Source organism: Lynx canadensis, chromosome C2, assembly GCF_007474595.2.
Source record: "Lynx canadensis isolate LIC74 chromosome C2, mLynCan4.pri.v2, whole genome shotgun sequence".
Taxonomy (NCBI): domain Eukaryota; kingdom Metazoa; phylum Chordata; class Mammalia; order Carnivora; family Felidae; genus Lynx; species Lynx canadensis.
Window position 1 is genome coordinate 5,357,778 of NC_044311.2, and position 18,685 is coordinate 5,376,462.

At 40.6% G+C, this 18,685-nt stretch overlaps 1 protein-coding gene across 6 annotated transcripts in view; it reads left to right on the forward strand.

Moving 5' to 3' along the window:
- Window positions 1-18,685, forward strand: part of GOLGA4 (golgin A4) — a 126,785-nt gene that overhangs the window by 40,157 nt on the left and 67,943 nt on the right. For 4 of the 6 annotated variants that reach the window (XM_030328626.1, XM_030328627.1, XM_030328630.1 and 1 more), the window contains 8 exons: window positions 1,256-1,570; window positions 4,194-4,241; window positions 5,825-5,881; window positions 12,633-12,731; window positions 13,740-13,869; window positions 15,226-15,407; window positions 15,698-15,781; window positions 17,897-18,044. In XM_030328626.1, coding sequence (XP_030184486.1) covers window positions 1,256-1,570; window positions 4,194-4,241; window positions 5,825-5,881; window positions 12,633-12,731; window positions 13,740-13,869; window positions 15,226-15,407; window positions 15,698-15,781; window positions 17,897-18,044 — 1,063 coding nt within the window. The remainder of the gene's footprint in view (window positions 1-1,255; window positions 1,571-4,193; window positions 4,242-5,824; window positions 5,882-12,632; window positions 12,732-13,739; window positions 13,870-15,225; window positions 15,408-15,697; window positions 15,782-17,896; window positions 18,045-18,685) is intronic. The other 2 variants (XM_030328629.1, XM_030328628.1) reach the window with 2 other exon arrangements.

Below are 18,685 nucleotides of genomic sequence, written 5' to 3' on the forward strand. Positions count from 1 at the left end.
TCTAACTTGGTGTTTTTCCATTTAATAGTATGTCTTGAACCTCTTTTCATATACTGTAATGTACATGACGTATCCTCTAGTGGGTGTACATTTGGGTTTCCGGTTTTTACTATTATAAATCACCTGTGAGAAATCTCTGTGCATGTGAAGGGGGAGGGGCATGTTATCTCCCCTCACTCCCGCCTTGCCTAATACTGATACTAAGTCTCTAGCATCCATCAGTAAAGTTTTCCTGGTTTGCTTTTTTAAATTGTATACTAAAGAGAATATTTTTATTTTCCTGTAATTTTTGCCTGCACATGGCCTCTGTCTTTCGTGGGCATTCATTCCTGGCATTGCTGAGATCTAGCAGGTGACCCTGTGGCACACTAATGAGAATGAGTTCCTAGGAAACACCTGTTAAATACTGCTGTCCCCTGAACAAAACAATGCAGTTTGGAGCATTTTGTTGAAGTATGTTATGTTATTTTTCGTTGTTACTATTCAAATTAACACATCATTCAAATTAAGAGAACAGCTCTTGCTTATTACTGTTTCTAACATCAGACTTACTGATTTGTGCGGAGGGATTCTAGCTCAGATTTTTGAGTCGTCCTCCGTGACTTTTTAATGCTCATTTTTATTCTCAGTAGACAGAACGGTAATTACACCGAGCTGGATGTCACTAGTCAACCCTGCCTGGCATTCTCTTAGTGAACAGAGTGGGCTCACTAAGCATTCCCCTCCCCCTTCCCCCAGTCCCCTCTTGTGTTAAAGAGGGCAATCAGGAATCAGCACCTCATGGAGACTCAAGGTAAAGCCCACTTGATTCTAGCCACACGCTTCACAACATATATACCCCCCATTTTAGGCACTGGGTGTGTATACTGGTGATACAGACATCACTGCTTCTGAGGATCTTCTAGTTGAGTGGACAGACGTTCACGGCACACCGGGGAGGTCAGCTGGGAAAGCATGGCATCCTCCTTTTTTACAGATGTGCAAACTGAAGGGAAGTGACTTAGTGAAGGTGGTCCCACTGCTTGGTGACGGACCTGGGACCTGTATCCCAGCCCTCTGACTCCAAGTCCAGTGCTTTTTCAGAAATAACCAGGTGTCTCTTGTTTTCCAGAAAACAGTGTGTTATGCAAAATGTCAGGAATGTAAATTGCATTTGTTAGAGCTTTTAATAGGTTACTGGTGTTGGTGGTGATAGGGAATACTAGAAGTCTAAATGTGCATTTTAACCACATATTTTGTCGGGTTTTGGTTGCAGTCAGGTGACACGCAGTCTTTTGCACAGAAGCTCCAGCTCCGGGTACCTTCAGTGGAGTCTTTGTTTCGAAGTCCACTAAAGGAGTCTCTGTTCAGATCTTCTTCTAAAGAGTCTTTGGTACGAACGTCTTCCAGAGAGTCCCTGAATCGATTTGACCTGGACTTTTCTGCGGCCACCTTTGATCCATCCTCTGGTATGGAGAGTGAACCAGAAGACTCACTCCCTAACTTAGACAGTCTCAACAAAGAACAGTTGATTCAGTGCTTGCGAAAAATGGAACGAAGGTTGAATAGCTACAAAGGAAAATGTTCCGAGGTAGGAGCATAATTTTTTTTTTTTTTTTTTTTTTTTTTGCCAATACGAAAAATTTCCCTCTTGTTCTCTGTCTAGTTCATATTACTGTATGGCTTTTACTCTTGTGGTTGGCTAAACCATTGATTCCCCATATCCGCTGATTATCATGGCTAGTCTCTGGCATTATCTAAAGATTTTCAGGTGTACAGAACCCCTTTGGCAAGACCGTTAGTCAAATTTTGGAGAAGATCATTTCCGGTTTGCACCTTCCGTGCCCCTCTTCTCCCCCAGCCCCCTCCCCAACATTGCTTGCACCCCCTCCCCCAGTGCAGAGCGCATCATCTTTCCTCCTCACATCCCCTTTTCTTGTTCATCTTCTAACTGCTGTGCTTCCGAAGTGACCTCTTCTGCCGACCAGACTTCCATCGCTGCTTACCCTAATTATGTTTTAGGTGGTCCGATTTTCTGACACATTTGGTTCACTCATTATACCTGCATTTAAACTTCACCTCAGATGAATCTTTAATTGCTAAATCCCTTGAGGATGGCACTGTGTGGTCTAAGAGAGGAAGGAAGTGGTCCCATTCCATCTTTTTTCCGCTCTTCCCTTCGGGCTGGGTTGTATTAGTTTCCCTCCCTGTCCTGTGCAGTGAAAACTCTTCTTCCTTAGGAAAGCCTTTCTGGGGCGAGTTGCCCATGGAATTTTTTTCTTTAGACCATGCATAATGTTTTATTGCCTTACCAGTTAACTCAGCATTATAGTTAACTTTAATTGATGAATAATAAGGTTCAAGGTCCGTATATAATGTTAGCCATAACTGCCATTTTCGATCATGGCTGTAGTATGCTTAGTTTTACCCTTGCAGCCAAACGTAAAAACAGAAACCCCTAGACGAAATATGCAAAATATCTTTTTAAAACTACAAAGTGCTGACAAAATAGGAAGGAATTATTAGGCTAACCTCTCTCAGCTCGCTGGAAGCTAGACATGTAAATAGCATTAAAGGCATCTGTCTCATGAGGTACTTGTGGAATCAGGCTGCTTTTTCCCATAAATTTATTGTTATTCATTTCTGTCCAAGTTAATAATCGTCCTGAATTATTTGTTGTTTAGACTTACGTTATTTTTACTAACTTGCCTGTTGCTTCTGAGTTTGAAGCTGGGGCAGCAGTGTAGTTAGTATGAAAGTATGCAAGACACTATGCATTTTAAGTTTACGGTGCCATTGAATTTTGCACCTTCTCTGTGAAGTAGATATTAATTAGCTTCATTTAGTAGAATGGGGTTGAGAGGCTCGTGGAGACTTAATCATAGAGATTAAGAAAATGTGCTTAAAGTCACACAGGTAACAGCTGACAGACCTTAGGTCTTTCTGGTTGTTTCCACCCTTCTGTGCCACCTCAAGTAGAGTCATGCAGCTTCTTAGGGATGAAAAGAGCACATCGTCTTCATGTCTGTCTTTCCTTGCCATTGTAGGTGACCAGGATAAGATCGTGCTGTAAGTGACATATCATTGTTGGCTTACTCTCCCCACCTCTCCTACTCCCCGCTTGTTGAGCACCGTTTTCCTATCCGGGAATAAGAATACCTATTTTAAGGTAGTAAGAGGAGGATGATTGTGGTCTCAGGCAGATTTTTTTTTTTTTAATTCTTTATTGCACGGACTCCCCTTCCGTGACTGCCGGCCTCTTAACTCAAGGCATCAGTAGATGCGTTGCGGGGCACACAGCAACCTTCCAAGGAGAATGGCAGGGCGCGGAGTAGGGGAGTGCTTCCTCCTCAAGCTGCAGCCTGTCTCTTCGGAGCCCTCTTGTACTTCTGACGTAGGGTCCAAATAATCCATTGGAGCCATGTGCTTATTTTTCAGATGAATAGGGCTATGTAATCTCTAGGTTTAAGAGATTTGTTAGTGTATAATTTCATCAGGTTGTGTAGAATGTTTAAATATCCTATTTAATTAGGTTAAATGGTTAAACATCTCTTCAGAACCTAAATTACCCGTTTTCATCTATTGGTTACGAGTCCCTTTCTTCAGATTTTTACCCAGCCCTCGTCACAGTTCCTATAATCAGAGTCTTTTAGAGATGAATTACATGGTCTATAATAGCCCAAAGCAAAAAAAACCGCCCGGTGAGCTTGCTAAATAAACACATATCCCTCCCCTCACCCCCAACTCCAGCCTCATTCAGTTAGTTTGGCGTGGGACCCAAGAATTTCTCCTCCTAAGCAAGCTCCCAGGGGATGCTGTTGCTGATGGTACTGGTTTGTGGCTACAGTTTGAGTAGCCTCGTGCCTTCAGGCAAGTTGGCTCTGATCATAATTGGGTACTGAGATTTAAAGATGTATGTGCCTGAGGTGGAATCGAGTACAGATTTAATATCTTTATACAGTCAAGTTATATTTTATTTTTTAGAAATACATTTCATTTGTTAATTTTGACTGTACGCTATATGCATCTAATTAGGTTGAATTATCTATAAAAGGATTCTCCTGATTTGTGTGTTTTTGACTTTGATAAAGAGATGTGTTAGCAGTATTTAAAATAACTCATTTATTAAAAAATAAAAAAATAAAAAAATAAAATAAAGTAACTCATTTATTTAGGAATGACTGATATTATTTGTGGCTTTTTCTTTATTTTAGTTTGTTATAGCTTATCAGACTCTTCAGAGAGAGAAGAAGAAGCTCCAAGTAAGTGATATCTTGGCTGTGATATTGATTCATACATTATTTAAAAATTAGAGTCTTACAGTAAGATAGTTCTGACCCTCACTTTTAATAATTCTCCATGTGACCCAAGTATTTTTTTTTAAGTTTATTTATTTATTTTGAAAGAGAAAGAGAGCACAAGAGGGGCAGAGGGAGGGAGAGAGAATCACTCTCCAGGGTTCGAACTCACTAACTGACCTGAGATCATGACCTGAGCTGAAACCAAGAGTCACGCTTAACCAGCTGAGCCACCCAGGCACCCCGTTGTTTTAATAAAGGGAGTGAATGAGAAATTCCAGAGATTTTTACCTCTGGTCGGGATGGGCTTTTTTGAATTGTGGATCCCCTGCAGTGTGTAAGAGGTTCGGATTTAAGGCGTGTTTGCCTCTTTCAAACATGCTTTCTGGTGTCTCAATTTGCAAGTCACATCTTGGTTTTTAGTGGTAGAGACATACAGCCTTCTAAGCTTTCCCTTCTATTTTTGAAATATCTGCAGACATCTCTGTTCCTTATCATTATATCAAGGTCCAAACACAAGCATCTTCTCTGTTTTTTCCTGAGGCTGCTGCTTGTAAAGCTTTTGGTTAAGTATGTGGAGAGAGGAAGCTCTTCTGGGTGGCCCTCCTCAGCCCCACTGTGTCACCCTGTTCTGTGGCTAGACATTTCCCACCAGGTATCCCAGGTGATAATTCACAGGTCAGAGCTAAGGGGAAGTATCCATTCCACTTCAAATGGTACCATCAGTTTGCTGTGATAAGATGTATAAATATTTATCATTTGGAATCATGCTGTAGTAATTTCTGTTTCTGTCCTGTCTTGAGAAGGATGGAGAATATAGGCTTATTTTTGTTAGGGGATAGCATTTTTTATCTCTGCTGTATCACGATAAACATTTTAATGTCTTTTAATGGTAAAATATAACAGATATAGAAAGTCATGCACCAAAAATATAGTCTTATTTTTTACAGTAAAAATTATTTTATTAATAGTTTAGCATTTTGTCCCATCTAAAGACACTAATTAATTTCCCCCATGTGCATTATTGTAAAATATTTAATCTGCTATAAATAATAATCTCCATTAAGTACAACATTAAATTTTCTGGTTTTGATCTGGAGTATAATCAGTTCAGAATGATCATACCAATTATTTATTGCTGATTCAGTGTTCTCATTGTCCATAACAAATGTGGAAATCAGGATATTACAAATAGAGTTTTTAGTTTGTTAATGTTTTCTTGAACATGGGGGTCTTTTGACATGAGGGGTAGCTCTGTTTTAATCCATTGTATTATTAATATTTCATAAATTCATATTCAAAAGTTCATCTTATTCCTACAGTCTGTGGGTACCTTGCTTGTGTATCTATGAATTGTCTATGGATTTTTATTTCTAGATGTATGTAATTCTACCACTAAGTGGCGGTAGAGAACTGTGGTTGCATAGTCCCAGTGTAAAGGATGTTAAAGATAAAGTTCAATGGTGTGTGCCCTTTTTCTACTGGCTTTTCATTAGTATGTCATGCAGTTGTTTGAACCAACTTTTTCTTTTCTTTTTAAATTGAAGGGTATATTAAGTCAGAGTCAGGATAAAGCACTTCGGAGAATTGGAGAGTTAAGAGAGGTAAGTTGTGATTAGTACTTTGAGAATAGTAATTAAATCTCTTACATTTATCAAAACTCTTGTACTTGTTGGGAGAGTTTCATCTACACTTGGGTAGTTAGAGTAAAAACTAAACAGCCCAGCTTATAAGATCAGCGATCAGTTTTTGCAGTTTTTATTTGTGTCGTTTTCCTAAGGTATGTACTGTAGGTGGAATTAATGACATAAGAGTATCTTATTTAGGGGCACCTAGGTGGCTCAGTTGGTTAAGCATCCGACTCTTGGTTTGGGCTTAGGTCGTGATCTCACAGTTCATGGGTTGGAGCCCTGCTCTAACGAGTCCGGCCCTGTGCTGACGTGAGGAGCCTGCCTGGGATTTCCCCCCTCCCTCTCTCTCTGTGTCTCCCCTGTGCACACAGACACACACACCCTCTCTCTCAAAATGAATAAATAAACCTAAGAGAAAAAGAATATCATGGTTAGCAGTAGAATATCATTTGCCAGCTTGAACAGTCAGTGGCAACTTCCAAGGCTAACGTGTCTCCTCTATTAGGTATTTCAGGCTTGTTTTTTGTTTTTCCTAACCAATAATCTTGGTAAAATTAGATAAAAATTATGTTCATTATAATTTTGGGGGATAACTTTTACAATGAGGTATTAGAATCCAGGCAAATATTTATCATTTGGAATCATACTTTGCTCATTTCTGCTCCTGTCCTGTCTTGAGAAGAACAGATATTATTGACTTGTATTGGTTAGAGGATAGGATTCTATATCGCTCCTGTATCGCTTATGGTAAAATTTTAAAAATATTTTGATTGTGAAAATATTTTAATTGTAAAGTATAACAAATATGGAAAATCATGCACAAAAATATATGGCTTATATGTGTATGGTGAACACATCATAACCACCACCACGGTCAAGAAATAGAATGTTCCTTGTCATCCCAAGAGCCCCTGTGTGTTTCCCAACCAAGTCATAGTCCCGTCCCTTTCTCCAAAAATAACTACTGACTTGTGTTGTACTTCCTTGTGTCTCTCTGAGCTTTTTTTTTTTTTTTAAGTTTCTTTATTTTGAGGGAGAGAGAGAGAGAGAGAGAGAGGGAGGGAGGGAGGGAGGGAGAGGGAGAGAGAATTCCAAGCAGGCTCCACACTGGCAGCATGGAGTCTGAGACAGGGCTCGAACCCATGAACCGTGAGATCATGACCTGAGCCCAGATGAAGAGTCCCAACGCTTAACTGATTGAGCCACCCAGGTACCCCTAAGGTTTTATCACCTAAGTGTGCACCTCTAGACTAATAGTCTTGCTTGTGTAAAAATTGTTTTGGTATATCTTGAAAAGTCTCCTTGAATCTACACATCCCCCTGGATCCCTTTCTTTTCCTTACAGTTCATGTGTGGAAGAACCTGATGGTAAAAGACCCAAAATCACTTATTGGCCTTATTCCAGCATTATAAACACAACACGTCTTAGAATAACAATTCTAATACTACCACCATCAATTATGATTCATGAAATTAGTTAAATAAATTTTTATATACTATTCCAGTTTTCCCACCATTTAAAGATCTTTTTCCATATGTATACTGTTAGGTCATAAGCCATTACATATGTATTCTTTTCCTTTTAACCCTTGTGAAAATGAAAACCCTGTTAGGAAATACTTGTCAGAGACACAGATTAACAAGTTTTAGTTATTTTTGGTATCTGCCTACCTGTGTTAGTTTTTCGTTGCTGCTGCAACAAATACCACAACCTTAGTGGCTTAAGACAACACAAATCTCAGAAATTTGACACAAGTCTTACCCAGCTGGAATCAAGGTGTCGGTTGGACTGTTCCTTAATGAAGGTTCTAGGGGACAATCTGTTTCTTTGCCATTTCCAGCTGTTGAGGCTGCCACGTCCTCTGGTCCTTGGACGTGGCAAAGCCTTTTTCCTTCATCTTCAAAGCTATCAATGTTGCATCTCTGCCCATTCGACCATAATCACTTCTCCCCTTCTCTTTGAACTCAATTGGGAAAGGTTCTGATTTTAAGAACCCGTGTGATTAGATTGGGCCCACCCAGATAATCCAGGATAATCTCCTGTTTCGGGGCTCTTGACTTATTCACATCTGCACCTTCTCCTGATATATTCCAGGTTCAGGAATTAGGACTTGGGATCTGTGGGGCCATATTCTGCCTACCACACTGTCTTTAGTCAAGACTGTAATCAATGAAATGGCCAGGGGACAGCTGGGCCGAGGGAAGAGAGGAGGAACAAGGGGTCTAAAGGCCATAGAATGAATTGTTGTTTGGTACAGTTCTACGCTATTTTTTTTAGTAGCTAAGATCTCTTTCTGGAACTCTGGTTCCAGTTACATGAAGAGAGATTTATTCCGTAATTTATATGTAGATACTAAATGGATAAGTGAGGGTCTGGATATTTTAAATTTTGTTCACAAAGAACAAAAAATTTCCTTCAGCTAAATAGTATAATCCATAAAATCATGATTAGTATTTAATTAAACATTCAAAGTGCTGTAAGTCATAAAGTATTTCGTTTCTTTGGAATTAAAGTCTGAAGAGAAGTTACACGCAGGTTCATTAGTACTTTATTGATTCAGACCAGGCAAAAGAGTATAATTTTCTTTATTTTGTTATATGAAGATATTCAGGGTATCGGGAAGGATGTCGGGTTTGAGGCTAGCATCGAGAACTACAATAACTTCCAGTGCTTTGACGAAGCCTCAGATGCAAGGCCTTCTGGCTAAGCGTCTGCGGTTTCTTATTGTTGGCATATTCACTGTATCCCTGGGGGGTTGCAGCTTTCTGTAAGTTTGCTGTGGCTGAACCAAGAAAGAAGGCCTATGCAGATTTCTGTGGAAATTAAGATCCCATGAAAGATTTTGAAGAGATGAGGAAGGCTGGTATCTTTCAGGGGCTAAAAGGATTTTGGAATGTAAAGAATTTCTTTGGGTTGAGTCCCATGGAATTTTGTCACTGATCTGTGTTCCTCAATTATGGAACATGAATACTCGGTTATGGCATAGTTTCTCTTGATAAACAAGCAGCTAACAAATAACTGTAATAAAAAAAGATATTCAGAGAACATTGCTTGCTTAGTATTTTATTTCTTCCTCATGCATATACACGTGAGTAGAATCCATGAAGATCTCTCCTAATTTTTTTTGGATGGATGACAAAACAAAACAGCAGTCCTGTATATACATATACATATATGTATGTATATTTTATTCTTATGCTGATTTCTAGCATATTAAGCATTTGTTAATGAATCAGATAAGTAAAAAGGTAAGCAAAACCATTTCCAACAGATAGCATGTAATTTTCTTTGCCTGATCTTGAATCTTATAACATCCACAGATATTAAATAGGAATATCATATTATGAGAAAGTTAATAGAACTATGAATATCATGAGCTCATCCAAGTAGATAGGGTTCTGATTCCCTTTTAAGGCCAGGTAAATGGGGAGTAAATGAAGACACTATCCTAGATATTTCCTCCTTTCTCTGTCCTTCTGTCCGTGCATGGCATGTACTTTTTCTAGGCTCACCTGGATGCACTTTATTATAAGCAATTGCTGTTCTCAAAGCTAACTTTAGGGAGGAGGGTTCATTTTTTGCAGCTTGAAATCACATCTGAACATAATGGGTAGCATAGGGCAAAGATAAAAAATAGTGAAATAGTTAATGTATTTGATACATTCTACTCATCAGGATTTCTCTCTAAGGGTATAATCAGAAAGACCTTTCAAATCATATGCATAAAAATGTTAATTTCAAGATTTGCCAAAATTTGTTAACAGTCTGAATGGCCAAAAATAGGAACATTATTGAATTAGTTTGTTATATTTAGTAGTATTATAGAGCCATTTATTATTATTTGGCTAAAAAGTTCAAATAGTATTAGATATACCCTGAAGGTTTCATCAAAAATAAATTAAAAAAAATTTTTTTAATGTTTACTTACTTTTGAGAGAGTGAGAGAGACAGAGCATGAGTGGGGGAGGGGCAGAGAGAGAGAGGGAGACACAGAATCCGAAGCAGGCTCCAGGCTCTGAGCTGTCAGCACAGAGCCTGACGCGAGGCTCAAACTCACAAACCGTGAGATCATGACCTGAGCTGAAGTCGGATGCTTAACTGACCGAGCCACTCAGGCACCCCAAAAGAAATTTTTTTTAATGTTTTATTTAATTTTTGAGAGAGCGAGAGAGACAGAGCATGAATGGGGGAGGGGCAGAGAGAGAGATGGAGACTCTGAGCTGGCAGGACACAGCCTGATGTGGGGCTCGAATTCACCAGCCATGAGATCATGACCTGAGCCGAAGTCAGACACTTAACCAACTGAGCCACCCAGGTGCTCCAGAAGAAATTTTTAAAGTAAGAAATGACCCCAGACACTAGGGTCCAGTTCTAGAGGTAGTGAGATCCCTATCAAGGAAATATTGGACAATTGGCTAGCCAGCCTGTGGGCTGTCGTCAGGATATAAGTGGACAGTTCTTAAGTTCCTTTTTAACTGTAGTCTGTATTGTTTATGGAGTACTTAGTAGGATAGGGTAAAGTGACAAGTGGAGGGAGTGGAGTGTATGGTTAAAAGATGCTGCTGTTGTATCCAAGGATTTCTTGTCTACACGGAGAGGTTAAAACATTAAAAACCTGAAAATCATCATATATATTGAGGAATTTGGGGACACCTAGGTGGCTAGGTTGGTTAAACGTCTGACTCTTGATTTCAGCTCAGGTCATGATCTCATGGTCATGGGATCGAGCCCTGTGTCAGATTCTGCACTGACCATGAAGCCTGCTTAAGATTCTTTCTCCCTCTCCCCCTTTTCCCCTCCCCCATGCACGTGTGTGTGTGCGTGTGTGTGCGTGTGTGTGTGTGTGTGTGCGTGCACGTGCTCTCTCTCAAAAAAAAATTGAGGAATTTTTGTTGGCTGTTAGAGATGGCATATAACAGAGTCTAGTATGGTAGGATGTAGAAAATTATTTGGAAGAAATGAATTTTAAGGAGAGTAAAGGATCATAAAGAATTGGCCTGTGTGGAGTCATGGACGGCAGTGCTTTCCAGACTGTTTGGCTTTCATGGACTGAAAAATTACCTTCTAGTTCCTTCCAGATGTAGGGGAAAGGAGAATTGTCAGGGAGCTGCAAACTTTTATCTTTTCAAGTAGGACATTGAGTAAGGAACCAGATTCTTTTATTGTCATTATTTTGTGAAAGATTTTTTTTTTTTTAATTTTTAAGTAATTTCTATACCCATGTCACAACCCTGGGATCAACTGTTACCTGCTCTTCCAACTGAGCCAGCCAGGTGCCCTGAAAGGTTTTTTTTTTTAATAACAAAAAAGAGTAGGAAAGACACATTCTCAGAGTAAAGGACAGTTGTTTAAATGAAGGAAAAACTGTCTACACCAGCTTTGTGTTTGTTATTTCACCACGGATCCGTCAAGACTTCATTGTGGACCTGTCCTGACTCAAAGACTGGCATTTGGAGACTCGTTCTGTGGGAGGAGTCAAGCCAGGAGTTTTAGTGAGAGGAGCAGTGCCAGTGGGATCTTGGGGCGGTGTAGGTGTGGGGGAGAATAGAGAGCAGTTAGTGCTTCAGTGTTCTGAGAGCTAGGAAATTTGAAACATTGCAGAAAGAGGGCGTTGCTTGGTAGGTCCTTGCAAATAATGTTTGGGGAAAATTTTCTAGCAAATGTGTGTGCAAGGGATGGATTAAACCAGAGGAAGACTTGAGGTGAGAATCCTCTCTAGAAGGCTACTGAAGGAAATTAGTCATTGAAATGATAAAGATCTGGACTATAGTTATGGATGTGGAAAACGAGAGCACTCAAATATTGTAAAAGCAGTAAAAGAATCTGATCATACGCAGGGATTGACAAAGGTAGGTAAAATGTGACTGTGAATATTTTGAGCTGAGGGAACTAGAAAAGGAGGAATCCTAGAAAAATAGATGGGTTTTGATGGGATATTTCATATGTTCCAGACTGTAATCTCTAGCATTCTAACGGAATAAGTGTCAGAAGCACCGAAGGCACAGGACTGAAGGGGGATAGATGCCAATAGAATCTGTGAAGCGGGTGGGGCAAAATAAGAGACAGGAGTGTAGACAGGAGCCTACAGCCCCAGAGAGCACGTGCCTCATCTGAGAAGGGAATTATTGGTGACTGCTATAATAAAGAGGTAAAGATCATTGGATTTAGTTGGGAAGGCTCACTAATGACCCAAAGAAAGGAGCATTTTAAGTAATTTCAGGAACTTGAAATTTTTCAGTTTGGTGATCGGCTAGTTCAGCCTTTTCGTTTCACAGATGAGGAAGCTTCTGACTTTGGCTGTCTCTTGCTTCTGGGTATTGGGAGGAGGAAGGTTGTATTGGCTCTCTGTTTGGTAGAAAACAATGTAGTTTTAGGTCAAGTGCATCAAGAGAGCACAAGGAGTAAGATGTCTTAAAGTCGGATAAAGATTTTTTAGCTTAAATAATTATTTGTCCTCTCCACACTATTGACATCATAGAGCAGTCATTCCAGCTCTACAAATACACTTTCTTCTTGGACCTTCGTAGTTTTGAAGGAACAAAATTATCTGCTGGGAGAAATGCTAACGTTTTATGCGCTGATTCTTCTCCGATTATTGTTGCTGATACCTTACCTTCAGAGAAACGCAAATCTGGATTGATTATGTTTTTGAGCTTTGCAAACCTCAGGTTTGTATTTTTTTGTTTTTTACCGAAAACGACTTTAAAGCTCTCTGTGTTCTAGGAGCTGCAGATGGATCAACAAGCGAAGAAACGTCTGCAAGAGGAGTTCGATGCATCTTTGGAGGAAAAGGATCAGCACATCAGTGTTCTCCAGACTCAGGTAAAAGATTACAAGAAAAAGTGTGTGGTGTTTGGATAGGGAAAAATGAAGGGAGTTTTGAGGCTCTAGATGTTACAAAATGGCCTTTTTTTTTTTTTTTTTTTGAGAGCGAGAGCGAGAGCGAGAGAGAGAGAGAGAGAGAGTGTGTGTGTGTGTGTGTGGGGGGGGCACATGCGTGAGCCAGAGAGGGGCCATGGGGGAGAGAATCCCAAGCAGGCTCCATGCTCAGCACAGAGCCTGACATGGGGTCGGTCCCAGGACCATGAGATCATGACCTGAGCTCAGCCACCAGGTGCCCCAATATGGCCTGTTTTTTTTTTTTTTTTTTTTTTTTTTTTAAATTTTTGAGAGAGAGTGAGCCAGTGAGCATGAGCAAGGGAGGGCATGGAGAGAGGGAGACACAGAATCCAAAGTGGGCTCTGCACGGGCAGCACTGACCCCATGTGGGTCTTAAACTCATGACCTGAGCTGAAGTTGGATACTTAACCGACTGAGCCACCCAGGCGCCCCTGGCCTATTTTTAGAACTCTTGCTTTTCCTCAGTTTTTTTTTTTTTTTCAGTATAATTTTTAAATTTATTGTGTCGTTTGGCTAACTATCATATCATTGAAAATAGCAAATAAAAAAATCAACGGCATTTAAGAGTAAACATTTTATTTTGATTCTCCCCCCCACCCCCATCATAGTGAAAAAGAATATCCTTTACTCTGTCGCTTCTCTCTTTTAAAGAAACCGCCGTAGGGGCGCCTGGGTGGCACAGTCGGTTGAGCGTCCGACTTCGGCTCAGGTCACGATCTCGTGGTCTGTGAGTTTGAGCCCCGCGTCGGGCTCTGAGCTGATGGCTCAGAGCCTGGAGCCTGCTTCCGATTCTGTGTCTCCCTCTCTCTCTGCCCCTCCCCCGTTCATGCTCTGTCTCTCTCTGTCTCAAAAAAAATAAACTTAAAAAAAAAAAAATAAAGAAACCGCCGTAGTTTATCATCTTATTTTCTAATGCACATTCTTTTTTAGGTTTCTCTGCTGAAACAGCGGTTACGAAATGGCCCCATGAATGTTGATTTACCGAAACCGTGTCCTCAGATGGAACCACAGGCTGAAGGTGCCACTAAAGAGAACACAGATAGTGATATAGAGCCAGTAGGTAAGCTTCATCTTGTCAAAAAGTTAGTTTAGAAGCTAGAGGAGGACGTTGAGAGTTTCCGGGGCATGATGTGGGCTGAGGTAGAAAAGTGTCCTCCTACGATTTCCAGAAAGATGCACGAGTGTTTGTTACTTTGGTTCTTTGTTTGTTGTGGTGATTCTGGAGAACGGAGCTAAGTCATTGTTTTAAGACTTGAAAGCCTGTGAGTAGCACCACGTCTTCGTTGTAATTAAAATTCACTCTAGCGCTCACTTCAGCAGCACATATACTAAAATTCATGATGTTACACTGTTTTATTGATAGTGGTAGCTAGATTTCGTAAAAACAGATCCATCCTGTTTAAGATAAGTGAATTTGTTCTTGGCACTGGCTATTTCATTTTTTAAGTAACACTGCTTAAATATTTCCGCATTCAAAGATATCTGTATTTGCTTTCTAATTAGAAAAGAAGGCATAGGGGCACTGGGTGGCTCAGGCAGTTAAGCGTCCAACTTCAGCTCAGGTCATGATCTCACAGTTCTTGAGTTTGAGCCCCGTGTCAGGCTCTGTGCTGACAGCTCAGAGCCTGGGGCCTGCCCGTGTCTCCTCTTCTCTCTGCCCCTTCCCCGCTCATTCTGTGTCTTTCTCTCTCTTTCTCAAAAATAAATAAACATTAAAAAAAGAAAAGAAAGAATAGTAAATTTTGTCTCACAATCCGATTGTTGCCCTCCATACTCTTTGAGGCTTTAAGGTACACAGTCAGCAAAATCTCCACTTTTTATTTAGTAGGTCTTTCTCTCAAAGATGCTTATGACAGATCGTCAGTCCAGGCAGGGCCAGAGTTAGGTGCTGAACAGCCATCTGTGTGAGCCACCAGCCTATAAAGGGTCCTGAAATTCCCCTATGAGTATGAAAACTTCACTCACAAACGTATGGAGAATGTAGAAAGCTGTACTTACCAGAACTCCTCTCAGGAACAGATGAGAATACATTAGGAAAATTTCTTATTAATCCTCTTTGGATGGGAGCCAGGACACAGAGGGCACTTTTGAATAACAAAAGATGGTCATCCAACCGTCTTTCAAGGAGGGTGGACTCTGGTAAGTTAGTTAACTACTGGGTGTTTTGTGCCCTTTGGGGTGGGGTTGTACCATAGGTCAGGTGAATGCACTGCCCTGCTTCTTCAGATATAGGCCATACAAATAGTGACTGAGCAGAGGCTGGGAAGGGTAGGCCTCTCTTCTCCGTCCGGCTCAGAGGACAGCAGAGCGTAGGGTGAGAGTGCACCCCTGTGTACTAACAGAGGAACTGTTCCCAGAGAGCCCTTCTGTTCCTTACTGACTGCCCCTGCCCGTGCTGCTTTATTGATCGCCGTAGATGGAGCTTCTGCTAAAACACTGCAAGTACTTCAGCAGAGAGTTAAGCGGCAAGAGAATCTCCTGCAGCGTTGTAAGGCAACAATTCAGTCGCATAAGGAACAGTGCGCGCTGCTAACCAGTGAGAAGGAAGCTCTGCAAGAACAGCTAGATGAAAGGCTTCAAGAACTAGAAAAGATGAAGGTAAAAGCTCAAATGAGTTTGGCTTAATGTAACCCTGTAAAGCTAGATCCACCGGCCCCAGCGTGGCCTGCATCGCCCTCTCCTGCAAAGCCCTTCCCTTCTTCCGTGCACAGTGTGGAGAGGACTCCCGGTTGCCCTGGGATTTGTAGCATTGACCGTCCTTTTCAGACGTCCTGTGCGCCGTTGCTCTTCCTGGACTGAGAAGTATCCAAATTAGATAAAATGTGTAGAGTTCTCATGTGAGGAGAAGCTTTCTTAGAGATGGAAATGAATTTTTAAAATTTTTTTAGGAGCTTCATATGGCTGAGAAGACTAAACTTATCACTCAGTTGCGTGATGCAAAGAACTTAATTGAACAGCTTGAACAAGATAAGGTAAACCAATAAACCTTATGATACTAAAAGTTTTCAGGGGGCCCCAGAATTCACTTTGGAAGCAGGTAGAAGCATTCAGGCATATGCTTTCCAAAGTTATTACAGCTGCTTCCCTGAAACATCTTTTTGTTGTACTTTTGAAATTTAAATAACTGTTAGCATTAGTTGTATATCACGTGAAGCCGATTCTCTGTCATTTTTTGATTCCAGTAAGCGTTTTGATTTATAGATTAGCGTAACTATTGCAAAATAAATCTAGTTACAGTACCTAAGTACTTTTCAGAGAAACGTTGAATTTTTTTTATAGGTAAGACATTACTAAAAGTGAATGATGTTAAGTATTGTCTTCAAATATAACGGAAACAGATTAATCTCTCAGATAAGTTGTCTTAAGTAAAGAAGTGGTAGTGTGTGTATTAGTATAAACGGAAGTTTGTGCCAACAGATTTTAGGATGTACAGGTGAGATTGGCAGTTTACAGAGGGAGTAGCAGCTGTGGCCATGGCAGCAAAGACAACTGAAAATTCATGGGTGAATCCTTTCCCCCCAGGTCTTTCAGCCCCAAGTTCTTGGTTTCTTTTTCTAAAGCAGCTCCCAGTTGGTTCACGTTGTCCACCGTTTTCTTTAATGTGCTACATTATAGCTATAGTATTTGAGGTGACCAGGCAATTAAGAACATGTCAGAGCTGTTTACTTTTGAAACGTGTTAGCAATCTTTTCATTCTCCGATGTCATTTTGCTAGATCCAACTCTGTCCACTTCATGAAGGCCCACCTTAAAAAAAAGCGAACCCACCACCCAGCTTCAACAGTTGACATCTCGGGGCTCATCTTGTTTTGCCTGCACATGTCTAGCCCTTATTATCCTCAGCCCAGAATTTACTTTGTTGTAGAGCAAATCCAAGAAGTCTCATAATTTCTTCCCTAAGTATTTTCATGTATTTTTAAAACAAAAGACTCTTTTTATTTCTATAAAAATATAACTACATTTTCATGTTCACCATCTAAAAATGTAATATTTCCTTAATACCACCACCTATCTAGTTTCAGATTTTGCCTTTTGTCTCGTACTTTTTCCCCCTTCTCTGTGAGTCAAGATCTAAGTAAGTTTCTTTCGTTGCAGTTGACTGACATGTGACTCTTAAGACTTCTTTTAATCAGTAGGTTCCATTGCCCATCCCTCCCACCCCGTGTCTCTTTTTCTCCATTGTGATTTGGTTTTTGAAGAAACTGAAGGTTGACGATCTTGTTTTGAAATTTTGTATAATCCCCATTCACTTGGTTTGTATCTGTCCATTAATATCAGCCATCCGGAAGAGTCACAGCGTAAACCGAGGTTTGACAAACCCCACAAGTAAAGTCACAATCTTAAGATCATGAAATAGCTGTCCCCAGATTTTATTTTTCAGGAGACAAGTTGAACCACCCTGTTTTTTGTTAGTCGCAAATGACTGATCCAGTGTATAATATATAATGTATAATACATACTATCCCTTTTCCCCTTAGTGACCTTCATTTCATGTGTAGATCATCCCAGAGAGTGGGAGGACAGTAGCAGTTAGCAAATTGGAGGAGTTGGGGTGGCACCAGCGACTGGCACAAGAGAAAAGAGAAAAAGCAGGCAGACTACCACAGTCTTGGCCCATCATTGTGGCAGCAGTAACCTTCCGCCTTCAGTGGCCTCTGAGGCTCTCCCCATGTTCCAGCACAGATTGATAACCGTAGTTCATGGTAGCCCTGAGCCAAGTACAAAAGGCTGTATTGTGTTCATTATAAACTAGTTACTGAGATAGGGAACATTGGAGCAAACACTTATAGGAAGATTATAAATCTTTTAACTAAAATGTGTTTTTAACACTCAAAAGTTTGAACTTACTATTAAAATGATTTTTCATATTAACAAATACCCTGATCTGCCAGGTAACCAGAGTTGTTACAGTATATAGTGTAGTATAGAGCACAGAGCACACACTTCAGTTTGTGAAATACTAAAATAATTCTTATGCTCTACTTAGTACGAAATACTAGGTTTTCTGCCTTTTAAGTGAGTTTGATATGTGCTATCGATGATGCAGCTTTGTTATGCCAACACTTCAGTGTCTGCACTTCTGTTTAGGGAATGGTAATAGCAGAGACGAAACGTCAGATGCACGAAACCCTGGAAATGAAAGAAGAAGAAATTGCTCAACTTCGTAGTCGCATCAAACAGATGACTACCCAGGGAGAGGAGTTACGGGAACAGAAAGAAAAGTCCGAAAGAGCTGGTAAGAACTCAGGGGTTATTTGTTTTACCTTAGAACTCAAAAGTCATGTGAAGTGCTGGACCAAACAACACTGAGAGAAGCTAGTTAACTTTTGATATTGATACAGAGATTCTGTATAAGATACCGAACTGTTCCTTAGAGGAGGGAGGGGCTGGTGGACCGCAGCCTGTGGGTGGAATCCAGCCCGCGGATGGCCCATTTGTAGGACTCTCAAGCTTAGAATGCTTTTCACATTTTTCTATAGTTAGAAAGAAGAAGAATATGTGACAGACACCACGCGTGGCCCGCCAAGCCTAAAATGGTTATCGTTTGGCCCTTTTATAGAAACGCTTGCTGACTACTGCCTCGGAGTATCAAACTTCAGGTTGACAATTTTGGAGCTCCCCAAGTAGGCGCAGCAGTACACAGCAAACAATTGCTGCCCTACAGATGCTCTAGGGTAAACAAAGAGCTTAAGATAGAGTATAGAAAAAAGTCTAAGATAAGCCTTTACACATAGCAGAGTTAGTTTTGTCACAACAAATGGAGGCCGTGAAAGTGTAGAGACCAGCATAGTATTCCGCAAGGTGCGATACTGAGTAACATGAAGAAAGAGAGGAGAGAGCAGAGTGAACGAGCACTTTGGGTTCGTGAGGGTGTGA